This window comes from Carica papaya, chromosome 9 (assembly GCF_054855325.1).
Source record: "Carica papaya isolate Zhongbai chromosome 9, ASM5485532v1, whole genome shotgun sequence".
Lineage (NCBI taxonomy): Eukaryota > Viridiplantae > Streptophyta > Magnoliopsida > Brassicales > Caricaceae > Carica > Carica papaya.
The window spans coordinates 1,873,078-1,890,523 of NC_142317.1; the positions used below are offsets into that span (position 1 = coordinate 1,873,078).

The 17,446-nt window shown below is 36.9% G+C and overlaps 1 protein-coding gene across 2 annotated transcripts; it reads left to right on the forward strand.

The window, feature by feature from the left end:
* Positions 1 to 14,656: 14,656 nt before the first annotated feature.
* LOC110821679 (uncharacterized) lies at positions 14,657 to 16,887 on the forward strand. Of its 2 annotated transcripts, none has more exons than XM_022051608.2 (6): positions 14,657 to 15,268; positions 15,399 to 15,522; positions 15,738 to 15,840; positions 16,035 to 16,068; positions 16,231 to 16,447; positions 16,556 to 16,887. In XM_022051608.2, exons 1-6 carry the CDS (start codon positions 15,065 to 15,067, stop codon positions 16,636 to 16,638), a joined length of 765 nt encoding a protein of 254 aa, XP_021907300.1. In that variant the 5' UTR covers positions 14,657 to 15,064; the 3' UTR covers positions 16,639 to 16,887. The 2 variants fall into 2 exon arrangements, with proteins under 2 accessions (XP_021907300.1, XP_021907293.1); XM_022051601.2 differs by having other exon boundaries at positions 14,659 to 15,268; positions 16,553 to 16,887.
* Positions 16,888 to 17,446: the final 559 nt, after the last annotated feature.

The window sequence follows — 17,446 nt, forward strand, 5'->3', positions numbered from 1 at the left end:
TCGCGCGATCGGACGGCCCAGATACAATCGCACGGACGGTCCAGATTCAATCAAAAACGAACGGCCCAGATTAAAACAAAATGGACGGCTGAGATCAAAAGGCAAGGGGTTATAAATAGAACCCCCACACCAGACCACAAACCCTAGCCGCCTGCCGCTCGCCGGAGAAGACGAACTAGAGGCCGACCGCCGCCACCGCCACCGCACCGGGGAAATTTCCGACCGCCGATCGAGGTAAATTTCATACCCCCGACTCTTTTTTCCACGCTGATTCCTCCTGTGGCCAAATCGAAGCCAAAATCCCGGCCAAACGGCCGGAATACGCGGCCGAAGACCAGCGGCGCCACCACGCCCCCTCTCGGTTTTTGCCTCCGACGAGGCCCTTCCCGGCCTCCGTTTGATGCAATTTTTATATCACCGTGATCACCATTCTTTTCTCTACAGGTTGACCGGAGCCGAATCACCAAAACACGAACCTCGCCGGAGAGCCGCCGCACCCGAGAGCGCCGCCGCCGGTAAGCTCCGTTTTTCCGTGATTTTTTTGGCCCCCCGAGGGCCCTAGGGTTGTTTTCTCACAGGGACCGATGCGAGTGTGGCCGAATTTGGCCAAAAACAGCCAACCCGAGGCGACTCGCCGCCGCCAGCGGCGGCGCCGTCGCTGGAGCACGGCGGAGCCGCCGTGCCGGAGTTGCGATTTGGGCCGAAAGAGGCCCTGGGCCTAATTTGGGTTTTTTTTGGAACACGTGCAGGTACCGTTAGTGTGTTTCAGTTCCCCAGAAAAAATTCAGGGAAAATTAGGGACGGCCTGTAGGCGCACTGTGAATCGTATTCAGATCCCGAAAATAAGTAAGGACCCCTCACCCTATTTCCTATCACGGTATTAAAGTTCAAAATGATAAAACGGTATTTCTTGAATTAACGCATGTGTGAAATTACTTAAGGTTGCTAATGGAGCCCGAGTCTAGTGTGATTGATGATTTACTATTATTTGGCCTGTTTTACAGCTTTAAATGCATTATGAGGTTTGATGTGTTCATTTTATAGTTTCGAGTGCATATATTACTGTTTTATTAATTATGGGTTGAATGACTGAAGAACTGATACTGTATGTTGTCTGTTCGGCATGAATTACGATTTGCTTGTTCAAATGTGAATTGATGATGCTTATTGAGGAAAAGGAAAATGAAACATTGTGTAGACTGATAATTGTATGATGGGGTCAGCCTGACTAGATATCCTGGGAGATGGTGGACGGACCGGGTCCGTAGGGAACCCTACCGGGATTGTGGTCTCACATGCCGGACGGGGTATGGAGATCTTATGGTTTTGGCGCCCATACCGGACGGGGTATGGGGACGGCCCGTTTCACCCTCATACCGGACGGGGTATTGAGGTTTATGGTTTTGGCGCCCATACCGGACGGGGTATGGGGACGGCCCTGGAAACTGATTATGAATGTTAAAGGTTAACGGGTAGCGGGACCCCTAGGGACCCCCATGGATACTAGTAGGCTGGTAAATGAGAAAATGATATGTTGTATAATGATTGAATTACAAAATGCGTGATAAGTGCTATGTTTTACAGCTTATATTATTCCATGATTGTGATAATGTTATTGTTTTCTTATATTGTTTCATGAATTCCACCGAGGTAAGTGGATGGTAAAAGTTTTATCATAAATAAAAAAGGATTTGTTGTAAATCATGTTCCATTGGTCTTTTGTGTTTTTCTACCCACCTTTACCTCCGTGACGGTGAGATATCGTGATGTTCTTACTGGGCTAGTGTAGCTCACTCCTTATCTAACCATTTCAGATCAGGAAGACATGGTTCCCGAGCCCGTTCCGCAGGAGGACGACGAAGGGGATGCCTAGAGACTCTGTAGTCATACTCATAGTTTTATTTTCGAGTTTCTCTCTTAGTTAGTTTAATCTTTTATATTTTAAGTACGTTTTTTGTTTTCGTGTAAGGGATGTTAACTGAAATTTTGATTTCGCGTCCGCATTTAATATTTATAATATTTATAATATAATTTCCATATTGAATTACCGGGGCAGTTACAAAAAATATGTTGAGGATGAAATTGAAAATAATTTTGAAAAAATGAGTGAAAATTTGGGTTCGGATGGTGTTTTTAAAAGAAAAATAAAAATCGAGGGTCAAAATATAATTAAGAAAAATTGCACTACGTAAGATCGTCCAATCAGCAGCCCCGACGAACTGGAGCACGCCACGTGGCAAGGGACGTTGACTCAATGCCACGCTAGAGGCCACACTGACAATCCAAGTGCCTGTGATCGGACAGCCCGGAAGCGTTTCCGTGCGTATGGACGATCTGGATCCGTTCCCTCCTTAAGCACGAACGAACATTCACAATTAAATGTAATGAACGATCCAGATTCGTTCTCTCTTTAAATGCGATCGGACGATCGAGATCAAATCGTGATTAACAGTCTAGATTCATTTTCTCTTTAAATGCGATCGGACGGTCGAGATCAAAAGAGATGAACGATTCAAATTTAAGCGAGACGGGTATAAATATCTCGCACCACACTGAACCCAAACCCTAACCGCCAGCCTCTCGCTGGAGAAGAAGAACCAGTTGCCAGAGAAAAGAGCCAACCACTGCCCACCGCCACGCAGAAGCCACCTCTAACCGCCAAAAAATGTAAAAATTCTTCTATCCGCTCAAAATTTGATTCCAAACACTCCCATGGCCAAATTGGAGCAAAAGGAATGGCAGATGAGACAGAAACTGCAAATAAAGCCTGGTGTGCCACCGCGGGCAAAACCTGAAACTGCCTCTGATGAGCCCATTCCCGTTTTCCATTTCATGGGATTTTTTTACCATTGTGTTCACTGTTTTATTTTCTACAAGTTGACCGAAGAAAAATGTACAGCCCCCGCACCAGAAAATCCCATTGCTGGTAGGTTTTGTTTTTTGATTTTTTTCGGCTAACTAGAACTCCCTAACGTATTTTCTTATAGAGATGGGTATAAAATCAACTGAAACCAGTCAAAATTGGCCGAAAACTGCTAAGTCGAGGCAAATCACCATCGAAGGCGGTGGTGCCATCACCGGAGCACGGCGATGCCACCATACTGGAATTTCAAAATTGGCTAAAAAAAATTTTAACACCAATTTTGAGTTTTTTGGGGTATTTTTAGGTACGTGAAGCGTGTTTTAATCTTCGCAAAAAAATTCAGAAAACTTGAGGACAGCCAGTAGGCGTAGCTGAAAGTTCAGTATTTCAAACACCAATTCGGTAATAATCCTTCACTTTATTCCATGTTATGGAATTAAAGCTTAATAATCGATAATATAGTACTTTGTGTAATTTAAAAAATTTTGAGAATAATTACAAGTTATCAATAGAGCTGGAGACAAGTTAGTCATTTATTTATTGTCCTGTTTGACTGATGGTTGAATTTACAGCTTTAAATATATAATGACATACTGGAATAATTAATTGATTCAATTGTGCTTCTTTGATATATATATTGCTTGTCTTACACAATTTACGGTTGATTGTGAAATTGGATATTAATATGCAAATGAAAAATTAATTGGTCATGTGAATTAATGAATGGTAGCCTCACTGGATATCCTGGGAGATGGTGGACGAACCGGGTACGTAGGGAACCCTACCGTGAACGTTGCTTCATACCGAACAGAATATTGAGGATTGATATTTTTTTTGGCGCTCATATTGGACAGGGTATGGGAACGGCCCAATTCACCATCATACCGAACGGAGTATTAAGGGATTATATTTTTTGCACTTATACCAGATGGGGTATAGGGACGGCCGGTTAGTTGACAATGTTGAATATTGGTTCACGTGTAGTGGGACATCTTTATGAGCCCCCAGGGATACCAGTAGGTAAATAAAAATAAAAAGTAGTTGTTATTGCTCACTTGAAAATAAGATTGGAATGTTATTTAAATTATTGTATCTCTATAGGTCGATTTTCTCGCAACAGTAACTATATGCAATAAATATTTTTTCTTATGATAAATGAATTTACTTAAATCAAGAGCTTCATTGGTTATTTTTATTATTTTTAGCAACCTTCAGTTTCTGTATCGGTGAGTAGTGTGATATTCTTACTAAGCTAGTGTAACTTACCCTTTCATTAACTATTTTATATCAAGAGGACCAAGACCTAGATCCCGATCAACAAGAAAGTTGTGAATAGTTCATCACCGGGACTCCCTTCAAAGGCTAGTGAATGTCGTCCTAGAATACTCAGTTATTGGTTTTTTATTTATTTCCTGGATTTTTCTAATTTCTTTTAGAATAGTTATTCTCGTAACCCTATTGAGCATTCTAAATTATTGTATAAGGAATATAAACCCTAAATTCTATTATTTCGCTTCCGCATTTAATTCATGACTTTATTTCTTTTTAAGTTCTTATGTAATGGCCCTGGAATTCCAAAGGAAATAAATCATAAAATTAAGTGCGAAAGTGAAATGATTAGTTAGGGTTTATATTTCTTACACAATGACTTAAAGTACCAAATAGTGCTACGAGAATTACCCTTTTGAAGGAAATACAAAAAAAACTAAGGAAATAAACAAAAAATAAAATAAACTTGGCATCCTACTCGTAACCCTCTTGTGGATCGGGTTCTAGATCCTGGTCCTGTTGATCTGAAATGGTCAAATAAGGAATGAGCTACACTAGCCTAGTAAGAATATCACACTACTCACCGACACAGAAATGAAGGTTGGTAGAAAAATAAAAAACAACTAATGGAGCACTTAATTAAGCAAATTCATTTATCAATAATAAAATTATTTACCGTGGCGAGATTTACAAAAATAACCTATAAAGACAATAGCATAACACTTATCATGATTTCTTATGCATATATTATAATTATATATTCAATTAATCAAAACAACAAATGTCCCTTTTCATCAGCTTGCTGGTATCTATGAAGGTCCATAGGAATGTCCCCACTACGCGTGAACTATTTTCTTTAACATTCTCAATTAACAGCCGTCCCATACCTCGTCCGATATGAACGCCAAATTACTAAACCTCAATAACCCGTCGGTATGAGGGTGAAACGGGTTGTCCTCATACCCTATCCGGTATGAGCGCCAAATTACCAAGTTTCGATACTCCGTCGGGTATGAGACAATGTTCACGATAGGGTTTCCTATGTACTCGATCCGTCCACCATCTTCCAGGATATCCAATAAGGCTGTCGTTTCATCCATTCACTTAATCACACAATTTTTCGTTTACCTTTAATCTCAATTTCTCTCAATTCAACAATAAACATATAAAACAAACAATAAATGCATTCAAAACTATAAAATCGATCAATCAAATACTATCATGCATTTAAACTGTAAAATAAATCAACAAAATTAGCAATGAATAGTTTTCAGTTCTGGCTCTATTAGTAACCCATAATTAATTATGAATATTTTTTAAATTGCACAAAATACCGTATTATTACTAATTAGATTTCAATTATGTAACAGAAAATAGGGTAAGAGATTCTTACACAATTTGATGCCTAAAACGTTAAGATATTGACTGCGCCTACTGACGGTCCCCGAGTTCCCTAAATTTTTTTTCAATGATCAAAACGCATTATAAGTACCTACAAATGTCCCAAAAAATCTAAAATCAGTCTCAAGATCCATTTTTGGGCAATTCTGAAATTTCGATACGGTGGTTCCGCCATGCTCCAGCGACGGTGCCGTCGCCCGCGGCGACAATTTGCCTCGGATCGACTGTTTTTGGCCTTTTTTGGTCGAATTCGACCAATTTTACATCAATCCTTACGAGAAAACACGTTAAGGGACCTCGATTAGCCCAAAAAATACAAAAATTAAAACTTACCGACGGCGAGGCTCTCCGATGCGGTGACTCCTCTGTCTCATGTTGCAGTTGGGTGTTTTGCTCCGATCAACCTGTAGAGAAGGAAACGATGATCACAATGGTAGAAAAATTACGCAGAATGGGAATCGAAAAGGGTCTCATTAGAGGCGTTTTGTGAAATTCTCCTCCGCGGTGCCGCCAGGCTTTGCCCGCAATTTTCGGTCAATCCACTAATCTTTTTGCTCCGATTTGGCTATGGGGTGTTTAAAATTGAATTCCAAGCAAATGAGAAATTTTTAACCTCTTTTGGCGATCGGAAAAGGCTCTGGTGCGGCAGCGGGTGGTGGTGGCCTCCTTCCCGGCGACTGGGTCTTATTCTCCAGCAAGGGAGTCTGGCAGCTAGGGTTAGGGTTTGGTGTGAAGGGGGTTATTTATACTCGTCTCCTTTTGATATGGACCATCCATCACGTTTGATCTGGATCGTCCGATCGTGATTAAATAGGGAGTGAATCTAGACCGTTCATCGAGATTTAATCTGAACCGTCTGATCGCATTTAAATAGGAAGTAGATCTGAACCGTTGATCGCGTTTAAATCTGACCGTCCGATCGCATTTGGGGAGGGAACGCATCCGAGCCATCCGTGCGCGTGGGACAAATCTGGGTCGTTCGATCGCAGGCACACAGATCACCTGCATGGCACCGTATCAGCATCCGTTGCCACACAACGCATCTTAGTTCGTCGGGACTGCTGACCGGGCATCCCACGTGGCACAACTTCTCTAAATTATATTTTGGCCCCCTAGTTTTCAATTTTTCTTTCAAAAATACCCTCAGAACCTAAATTTTCACCCATTTTTTTAAAAATTATTTTCAATTTCATCCTCCATCAAATTTTTTTCGTTTTTACACTAAATTAAAATTAAAAATTAAAAAATTATTTTTATAAATTCATTTTAAATTACATTAAAAATTAATTTGGGGTATTACATCTGGGCCTTTACAGAACTCCACCGTGAACATCATCTCAGTCGAACAGGACTGAGAAATCTCATACCGGAAAGGTTTTAGAGATATGGTTCACCCTCATACTGGAGGGGGTGTCAAGGCGATGAAATATTTGGTGCCCATTACCGAACTGGATATGGAGACAGCTGTTTAATTGTTAAAATTGGATATTGGGTTCACGAGTAGAGTGATACCCCTATAGACTCCTATGGGTACCAGTAAGTAAGTAAAAAAAAATTGTCGTCTCTTATTCTCTTATGCGTGAAAAAGTCAGTATTGATATGGGTCTTCATAGGTTATTTTCTGAAAACTTGTAACGGTATGTATCAAACAAACGTCTTTAATTAAATGTGTTTAATTAAAGTTAGGGCTCCATTAGTTGTTTTTCTGATTTTACCAATCTTTAATTTTCTGTATCTATTATTAGTGTGATATTCTTAATGGGTTAGTCATTTCAGATCAAAAATATCAAGATTCAAATACCAATCAGTAAGAAGATTATGAGTAGTTCACCACCCGAACTCCCTTCAAGTACTAGTGAAGGTTGTCCTAATATGTTTATTTATTCGCTTCGTTTTTAATTACTGTTTGACTTTTAGAAAGAATATTCTCGCAACCCTATTAGGCATTCTAAATTATTATATAAGAAATATTAACCCTAACTCTGTTTTTTAGTTCTTCATTTAAATTATAAATTCATTTTCTTTAAGGTTCCAGACCTTTACATAATCTGTTGTATATAATTTTTATCATGCATTCGTAATCTATTTTTCTATCTGGCACCCACATACCTTAATTAATATCTAGGATGTCACAAAAACTATGATAATTTTTTTAATAATTTGCATGTTATATTAAAGTTAATTTTTCAAATGTTGGTATTAAAATTACTCTCTTCCTAAGTAAAATTAAGTCATTTTCACTATAATTAAGAGGATCATCATAAAATCTTTTGCAACTTTTCTTCAATAATATTATCTCAAGATATTTAAAAATCAACTTTTGTTTTCTAATAACTAACCTTTTAGGTTTTAATTCTCCATTCTAATTAAATTAAATTAACTTTTCAAATTTAGTGAAAATAAATTAATTGAAAAATTAATAAAATAATTTTTAGACTTCATATTATTATTTAAGTCACACGTTACTTACTGATAATTTAAATTCCAATTTTTAAAATTTAATCATTCTAAATCTTATTATTATTAAAATATAAGATTTGACCATGTTCATTTTATAATTGTGTTATATAACTTTGATAATAATATGTATAATATTATATTTAGATTATAATTTATGATTACGATATATATGATGTATTAAATCTTATTAATGAATTGTTGAGTTTAGAATTTTATAATTATTACATTTTTTTTAATTATTAATTATTAGTGTATTATTTTAACTATTTACTTCAATATATGTTATAATGATGTCTATTTATTTAATGATGTCATTGAACAACGAAATAAAGAAGTTCATTGAACAATGAAAATGTGTCTGTATGTATGTATCTATGTATGTATATATATATATATATATATATATATAGTTTATTAATTGCATGCCCGAATTTATTTTGTTGATAGAAAAAAAGATCATCTCCATCATTGCCTTAAAACCCACAATTTTTTTTTTCAGCTTAATTTGTCGAAGGAAGGAGAAATTCTAATTTTAATGTAAATTATTAAATTAGACTCTAATTTTAATTTAATATTTAATCTTTTTTTTCATTTTAATTTAGTTATGAACATTTTCCATTTGAAAATAATTTTTTTTTTATTTTTTAATAAAAGTAGTTAAATCAAATTTAAATATTTTTAAAAATTATTTAAAAAATAATTTTAATTGATTAAATTAATAATAATAATAATAATATTGTTACGAATTTATTAATTAATTTTATTTTTTAGTTATTTTTCTAAAATATCCAATTATTATAATTTATTAAGTGTTAAAAAATTTGATATTAATTTCATAATTTATTCTCACAAAAGTTCCGTACATTTTTTACTTTTAAAAAATAATTTTTTATTTTATTTTTAATAATATATGTTTAACTTTTATTTTTTAATTAGAGTTATAAATGTGCTAAACTGGTATTATTAAAATATCTTTCTGTGGAGAGCAAGTAATTATGATTTATGAAAACATTCTCTTAATTTAAATCTCCAATTATTTCATTTTCTTCTAGAAATATTAATGTTATATAAAAACGTTACATGAAATTTATAAATTAAATAAAATCATATAATAAATTTTAAAAAATTAAATTAAATTAATTGACTCATTAAAAAAAATAAAAAAGCAGACTAATCTCAAACATCCCACCGAGGCCCAGTAGTTTGGCCCAAAGGCAACTTCTAATAGTGTAGTACACTTTAAAATACTAAATTTCAACCTGAATACATATATTTAATTAATTAGATGTTAAACGAGAACACACGAAAACATATAATAGACGACTCTAATTTAATTAGAGACGAATATAAATTTCTAAATATTCTATTTTTATTTTTAAAAAATAAATTATAAATATAAATATAAAAATTAAATTAAATTATCAAATATGGGGTAATAAATCAGATATATATGTGGGTGTGTGTAATAACTGAGAAAGAGAGAGGTATATATAAATATAAAGAAACAAATAAATGAATAAAAAAAAAGGAGAGAGGGAAATGGAGAGTGTATATTATTTTAGTGGAAAAGAAATGGACGACTAAGATCGGTGCAGATGGGGAGAGGGGATAGACGGCCAGGATGCGTGGTAGGTGGAGTATAAAAAGGGAAGGAAAAGAAGGAAAAAAAGAAGGAAAAGAAAAAGGAAAAAAAGGGGAAAAAAAAAAGAAGAAAGAAAAACAAAGGAAAGAAAAAGGGAGACCGGGAAAGGAGAAAAGGAAGTTGGTGATGGAAGATTCGAGAGAGAGGGAAGTCGGAGAGAGAAGAAACGAGAAGAGCGAGCGGGAGAAGGAGGAAAGCGACGATGCAAGCTACGGAAGTACGGAAAAATGGAGACCAGAGGTATGGTGACTAAAATATTGAATACTGAAGGAAGATATAAACAGTAAAGAAAATGGAAATTTGGAAGTAGTGATTGATGAAATTAGAAAGCAGAGGGAGATCGGGGGTGGTGGAACAGTCGGTTGATGTTGTGAGTGAAGGGAGATGGAGGAAGCCGCGGAGAAAGAGACCGATAGATACGGAGAGTTGTAGTCGGGACAGAGTGATGAACTAGAACAGGAAGTAGAGGAAATGAGAAATGGGAGAGTGAAAGCAAGGTTTCGGTTACAGTGAGAGGAAGGAGAGAAAATGAAGCAGAGGAAGTGAGAAATAAGAGAATGAAGATAAGGTCTCAGTTACGGTTAGAGGATTGGGGACGGTGGGTGAATATATAACACCCCAACCCTTTTCTTTTATTATTATTATTATTATTATTATTTTAATTTATTTTTTGTAATTATTATATAAATATAATAATTTATTATGTAATAATAAATAGTTTTAATTTAATTTAATTTATTTAAATAGAAATAATAATAATAATAATAATAATAAGGGGTAAAATTATTTAGGGATTTAATTGAAAATAATTTTGGGAAAAAATAGTGAAATTTTGGGTTATGAGGGTATTTTTGAAAATAAAATTGAAAACCGGGAGGTCAAAACGTAATTTAGAAAAATTGTACCATATCAGCAGCCCCGGCCAACCAGGAGACACCGTGTGGCAGAGACACTAACGCGGGAGGCCACGCGAAAGGGAGCCACGTGGGCGATCTGCGTGTGCGCGATCGAACGGCTGAGATCCGTTCCCGCGCGCACGGACGGCCCAGATTGCACGCACACGGATGACCTAGATTGAATCGTGCACGGACGGCCCAGATTGCATCGCGATGAACAGTCCATATTCATTTCCTATTTAATCGCGATCGGACGGCCCATATTGAATCGCGATGGACGGCTCAGATTAAAAGCAGATGGTTATAAATAATTTCATCCGCACCAAAACCCTAACGCTAGCCGCCAGAGCCCCTCACCGGAGAAAACAGCCCAGCAACCGGAGAACTGACCGCCGCCACCAGCTGCTGCACCGGAGCAATTTCTGGCTGCCAAACGAGGTAAAAATTCTCCCATTGGCTCAGAATTCGATGCTGAACCCACCTACAGCCAAATCGAAGAAAAAACACCAGCCAATTGGCCGAAAAATGCCCCCGAAGCCCAGCGGCGCCGCCTCGGATTTTCTCAATTTTTGCCTCTGATGAAGCCCTTCTCGATTCCCGTTCGATATAATTTTTTCACCATTGTGACCACCGTTCCCTCCTCTACAGGTTGACCGGAGTAAAACACCAAATCGCGACGCGAGCCGGAGGAGCTGCCGCACCAGAGAGCCTAGCCGCCGGTAGGTTTCGGTTTTTGAGTTTTGTTTTGCCCACCAAGGGCCCTAGGGGTGTTTTCTTACAGGAACCAATGCAAGTTTGGCTAAATTTGGCCGAAAACGGCCAGAAACAACTAACCCAAGACGGATCACCGCCGCGAGTCGCCGGAGCACGGCAAAGCCGCCATGCTGGAATTTTGAAATTGGTCAAGTAGGCTCTGGGTCTGATTTTTGAGTTATTTGATATATGTGTAGGTACCATAAGCGCGTTTCAGTTCCCAGAGAAAAAATTCAGGGAATCAAGGGACTGCCCGTAAGCACAGTGAAAATCCAGTTTTTGACGTCGAATCAGGTAAAGACCCCTCATCCTATTTTCTATCACGGGATTAAAGTCTAATAAATGATAAAACTGTATTTTGTATAAATTAAGTAGATGTGCATAATTAATTCCGGTTGCTAATGGAGCCCGAACTGGACATATTTCTTTGTCAGTTCCTGTTGATTTATTTTACAGTCTAGATGCATTATGGGATCTATTTATTTATTCTATGGTTTTGAATGCATGAATCACTGTTTACTTCACTACTGCTTGATTTTGTGAATTTAAGATATGTTTGCCTTGTTGGATGCACGTTGCTTGATTAAGTATTCATGTTTGAATGGATAATGGAAAACTAAGAAAAAAATAGGAAAGGAGTGTGAATTGATAAATGGATAAGTTAACAGTCTCACTAGATATCTTGAGAGATGGTGGACGGACCGGGTCCATAGGGAACTCTACCGGGAACTTTGTCTCATACCGGACGGGTAATGGAGACTTCAAATGTTTTGGCACTCATACCGGACGGGGTATGGAGACGGCCCGCTTCACCCTCATACTGGACGGGGTACTGAGGTTTATTGTTTAGCGCCCATACCAGACGTGGTATGGGGACAGCCCTGAAAATTAAGTTCGTTAGAAAAATGGTTCACGTGCAGTGGGGACCTCTATGGATCCCTATGGATACTAGTAGACTGATGAAAAGGGGATAACTGTTGTTTGATGACTGAAATATAAAAGTATGACATGTGCTATGTTACAGATTATGTGTGAATTCATGATATTTATGATGTTATTGTTTCCATGGGTCATTTTTATAAATCCCACTGAGATAAGTTGACGGTAAATGGTTTGATTATTGATAAATGAATTTATTCAAAATTTGTGCTCCATTTGTTATTTTTCATTTTCTACCAATCTTTACTTCTGTGACAATGATATAGTGTGATGTCTTTATTGGGCTAGTGTAGCTCATTCCTTACTTAACCATTTCAGATCAGGAGGACCTGGTTCCCAAGCCCGATCCACAAGAAAACGGTGAGTAGATGCCTAGATGTTTATTAGTTTCCTTATAGTCTTTCATTTCCAGTATTTCCTTTAAAGGACTATTTTTTTGATATTGTTAGTACGTTTAAGTTATTGTGTAAGAGATATTAATAAAAAAATTTTATTTCGCTTCCGCACTCATATTCTTTATATACATTTCTTTTTAAATTTCCGGGGCTGTTATAGAATAGGGTAAGAGAATCCGTGGGAGGAGAGGCGGTGTGCTGTGAGAGGTTGATGATGATAGAGAGAAGGGTGCAGGGAGCCGAAGGACACAAAAAAAATAGCCGAGAGGGACAGAGAGTGGAACGGTCGGAAGGAGTGACAGTGATAAGTGAAATGCAGGGTGAGGTGAGTGGAAGAAAAAAGGGGATTGGGATAAAAGTTAGGGAGCAGTGAGCGTGTGCATGCAGGGGTTGCGTGTGTGAATATTTGGCGTGGATATGTGTTTGTGTAGGTGCGTTTGGTGTGTATGTGCATTTGTGTAGGTGTGTTTTGTGTGTATGTGTATTTGTGTGGGTGTGTATTGTGGTCTGTTATTTAAATATGCTTATAGATTGGAGAACTGCATGGTAAGATTGATTGTTTGGTAATAACTGAAGTTGGAATGATAGGCGTGTGGGTTAAGTATGCGTGTATGTGGGGCATATGGATTATGGATGGGGTGTAGTGACAGTAGCGTTGGTTAGGGAGGGAGGGACTCCGATACTAGTTGTCGTCACTTAGAAATGGTAAGTCGATCGCCGATAGTGGTGATGCCTGCGAGTTGTCATGTTAGTGTCGAGTGGAATCGCTGATGTTGGTAACGAAAGAAAACAATAATATTGTGTGGGTGGGTGGCTAGTTAGGGGTAGAGCGGTAGAAAAGTAAAGAATGGTCGCCGATACTAGTGACAGATGGGGGTCACAGTGTGGGTGAGTGATCAGGTCAGGGTCGAGGGGAGGGTATCAGGGGGTGACCACACCTAGACGTGGTAGTACAATAAAGGTAGATGAGTAGTATTGGGGTTGGGGATAGGAAGGAAGCATGACTAAGGTAACGGGAAAGGAAACATAGAAGAATAGATTTGTAATTGGGTTTCCATACTATATTTGAAATTTAAATTTACTATACTGAGTTATATGTACTCATTCTCTATTACTTACAGATTAAGTAGAACTGGAGACGGGATTAGAGTTGCAGGTTTCTGAACCTTGCATATAGAGGAGATGGAGCAGGGTTTAATACTGGTAGGACGGGATAATTATGTATTTGGTAGGAGTGTAAACCATATGTAAAAATAAGGGTTATGTAATTCGTAAGCTACTATGTTGATGTGTTTGCAGTTGAGAGTTTCTATAAAAACGGAGTAATTGGTTGCAATACTTTTTTTTAGATGTGTAATTAATTTAAAATGAGATATAAGTATTATGTATACTAATCTATTTAAGACAACTCTGTCGAAAAAAAAAAAGAACAGGGCGTTAAGAAGACTTCAAAACTTTTAGAAGTGAATAAGAACACAGGAGGCATGAAAGGTAAAAACAAGAGAGTTTTTTGTCTCATACACTGCGACCAAAGTGCCAGGCACGTTCTCCCCCCTAATTTTAAGTAATTTAATCAATAAATATAAAATAAAATAAAATCAAGAAGAAAATTACAAAAAATTAAGTAATAATTTTAATTTTTAATTTTTTTAAAATAATATGCTGAGAATTTATTTGAATGGAATTGATTACGTAAAATTAAAATAATAAATTTGAAATTCTGTAAGCTGACATTAGATTAAATATTTCATTAATAATGGAAAACGATATACTCATATATATATATATATATATAAAATGTATGTCGACTGGTTTAGAAAGGAGGAAAAGAAAAGAAAAGAGGATATAGATAATAGAGAGTTGGATCCAGCGAGGCATATATGTTTGGACCCATTAAAAGTGTACAGTAATTAAGTATTGATAATTAGGAAATATATTATTCATATACTTAATACTTAATTGTAATAATTAATAATAATAATCATCATAATCAGAAGAAAATGGAAATAAATTTCTTGGAAATCTCCTGTTCCTGTTGTTTTGTGAATTTTCTTCTTCCTTTTTTCTCTTCATTTTCCATTATTTTTGATTCTCCATAAATCTTCTTCGTTATTTATTTATTTGAAATTTCTTCCTCCGTTTTCTCTCACTCTCTCTTCTTTTCTTTTCTCCATTTTCAATGGCAGCAAACGGCAATAATATTTCTTGTTGAGGGTATCTTTGTTGGGGGGAATCTGAGGGAGAGAAAACAGACTTGGGGGACTGTAGAAAAAGAACATATAAAAGATTGAAAAAAGCAGGAGACTCGCTGTGGATTTCTGATCAAAACGGCTCTTTTCTTCCTTTTCTTTCTTCCTCACCATTTTTGGCCGTCTGGGTTTTGCTCAGAATCTTCTCTGCTTCACCCGGTCTGGTCTTTTTTAGGTTTTGTAACATCTCTATAAACATGTCTCAGCAGAGACACAACAAGATCATGGCGAACGAGACAAATACTGCCGGCGACACGACCTTCACGAAGATCTTTGTCGGAGGCTTGGCTTGGGAGACTAAAAGAGACGCCGTCAGAGGTTACTTCGAGCAGTTCGGAGAGATCGTTGAAGCTGTTGTCATCCATGATAAGAACACCGGAAGATCAAAAGGATACGGCTTTGTGAGTTTAACTTAGTATAATCACCACATCACCCACCTTCTCTCCAACGTTCTACCTCTCTCTCTCTATATATATGTAAATAAATGTGTATATAAAGATTTTGATCGTGGTGATTTTAACTTTTATCCAGGTGACATTTAAGGATGCTGATTCGGCTTTAAGGGCTTGTCAGAATCCTTACCCGGTGATTGATGGGAGAAGAGCTAATTGTAATATTGCATCTCTGGGTGCTCAAAAGAATCGCCCTCAACAGGGTATAATTAAACTTGGTTTCTTCACTTTCAAGTTTTGATTCTCTGGTTATTTTCTTACCAGCCAAACGGCATTGCTGCTGTTAACTTACGAATCTTACAGTGGTAAAATAAGAGCCAAGAGCTTTCTTGGTCCCATTTGCATTTATGATTTTACCTTGCTCTGCTTCTGTACTAATTTCTTACCATTTTAGTTTTTTTGCTAAAACCCTGATCAGGAATGGGGAAATTTGGACCACCTGCAGCCAGATCCATGGCACCATCAACCTTATATTTCCGCCAGCCAACACCTCCATATGCATTACCTTACACGGCTTATGGGTAAAATTTAGAATTATGTTCTGAATTCCTCTGTAATACAAAGTACTTATTTGGTGATTTGAGAGTTAAAAAAAAAAAATGTGATGGTTTCATTTTATTTTTTCGTTTAAATTATGAAATAAATATTTCATTTACCAACTGATCCTAAAATAGCTAATAAATTTTTGCTCATGGATTTTCTAATACGATTTTAGGTATCCTGGTTACCCACAAGACATGTATGCAATGGTCAGTCTCATTTTCTCACTTCTATTCTCTTTGTATAGATTAACCAAAGACCTAAAATTTTTGGACTAACCCATATATGTTCATGATTTATAATGAATTACCCATTTCAGAAGAATAGGAATTATGAAAAGGGTTGATTTGAAACCACTGTTTTTGTTGCAGGACCATTACAATATATATGGAGGGCAACAGCTCGGAACCTATCCCAGAACTGGCTCTCCTGGGTTCTACTTGAATTACTACTATCCTTTATATGCACAGACACAGGCTACTTCTGGACCAACCATGCACCCCAGAATGATTCAGTACCCTTATTTTTCTAGAGCTTTAGGACTCATGCCTCTCCCTCCTACACCTACTCAGTCACTCGCAACCATTGGTAATCTTTCACAATTTTCAGTACTTGCTTGTGTAAATTCATGGTATAATGTGATATTTTCGTGGCATAATGTTGACCCACCACAATGAACATCGATTCACGCAGCAGGAGCATCAGCTGGAGAGGTATTGGGAGGAGGAAGCAGAGGAGAGCCAGCAGTGACAACTGATCAGAAGAGCTCACAGACTTGAGCAAAACCTAATCAGAATCAGAATTATACACATGTATGCCCAGTTAACTACATGAAAAAATGAGGTTCTTACGAACAGCAGCAGCACATGTAAAGGATTACCACACACATTGCTACCGGGTACAGAGGATGGAAAGGAACAGAAGAGAGTAGAACGACTGTGTATTGGTAGGTAAGTATGATGACCCAGACAGAATAATTAGAACGTTGGATGAAGAGAATAAAAAAAAAAGAACACATTATAATTCCATTGTAATCTAGCAAAAACATGTTTCTGTTTCTCTTTTCCTTTGTTTAAGATCACATTCTTTCTAGACAAAAATTTTATTATTTGAAAATAAAAGTTCATAAAATCATTCAATCTCAAACAAAAAATTTGCAGAAAGGGTTTGGATTAACAACTTAAATTTAGATTGCGTTTTTTTTTTTTTTGCAAAATATAATTCAACTCGAGTCTACTTTTATACAAATAAAATATTAACCATTTTAAATAACGAGTGATCGATAATTTTGTCTAATCTAACCGTGTCCGCTTACATTTGCGACATTTTTATTGTTTTTATTAACAATTATTACTGTTATAATCAAGCATGCAGATGTACTTTTTACTTTACCCTTCCCATCACTGCTCCTTTTACCAAATTAATCCATACAAAAACGAAGAATCCATTAATGCAAACACCCACACCTCTGTGCAAAAATATATAGAAATTTGTTATTGCCATAAGTAACCCTATGTATGAAAATAGCAGTGTCACATCGATTCAACAGATTCACACAATAATTTTATAATCAGCATCCCTCAATTC

Coding starts and splice junctions, on each gene's coding strand:
- LOC110821679 (XM_022051601.2), top strand. CDS start 15,065: ATGTCTCAGCAGAGACACAACAAGATCATGGCGAACGAGACAAATACT. Junction 15,523..15,737: donor AAAGAATCGCCCTCAACAGG/GTATAATTAAAC, acceptor AACCCTGATCAG/GAATGGGGAAATTTGGACCA. Junction 16,448..16,552: donor TCAGTCACTCGCAACCATTG/GTAATCTTTCAC, acceptor CGATTCACGCAG/CAGGAGCATCAGCTGGAGAG.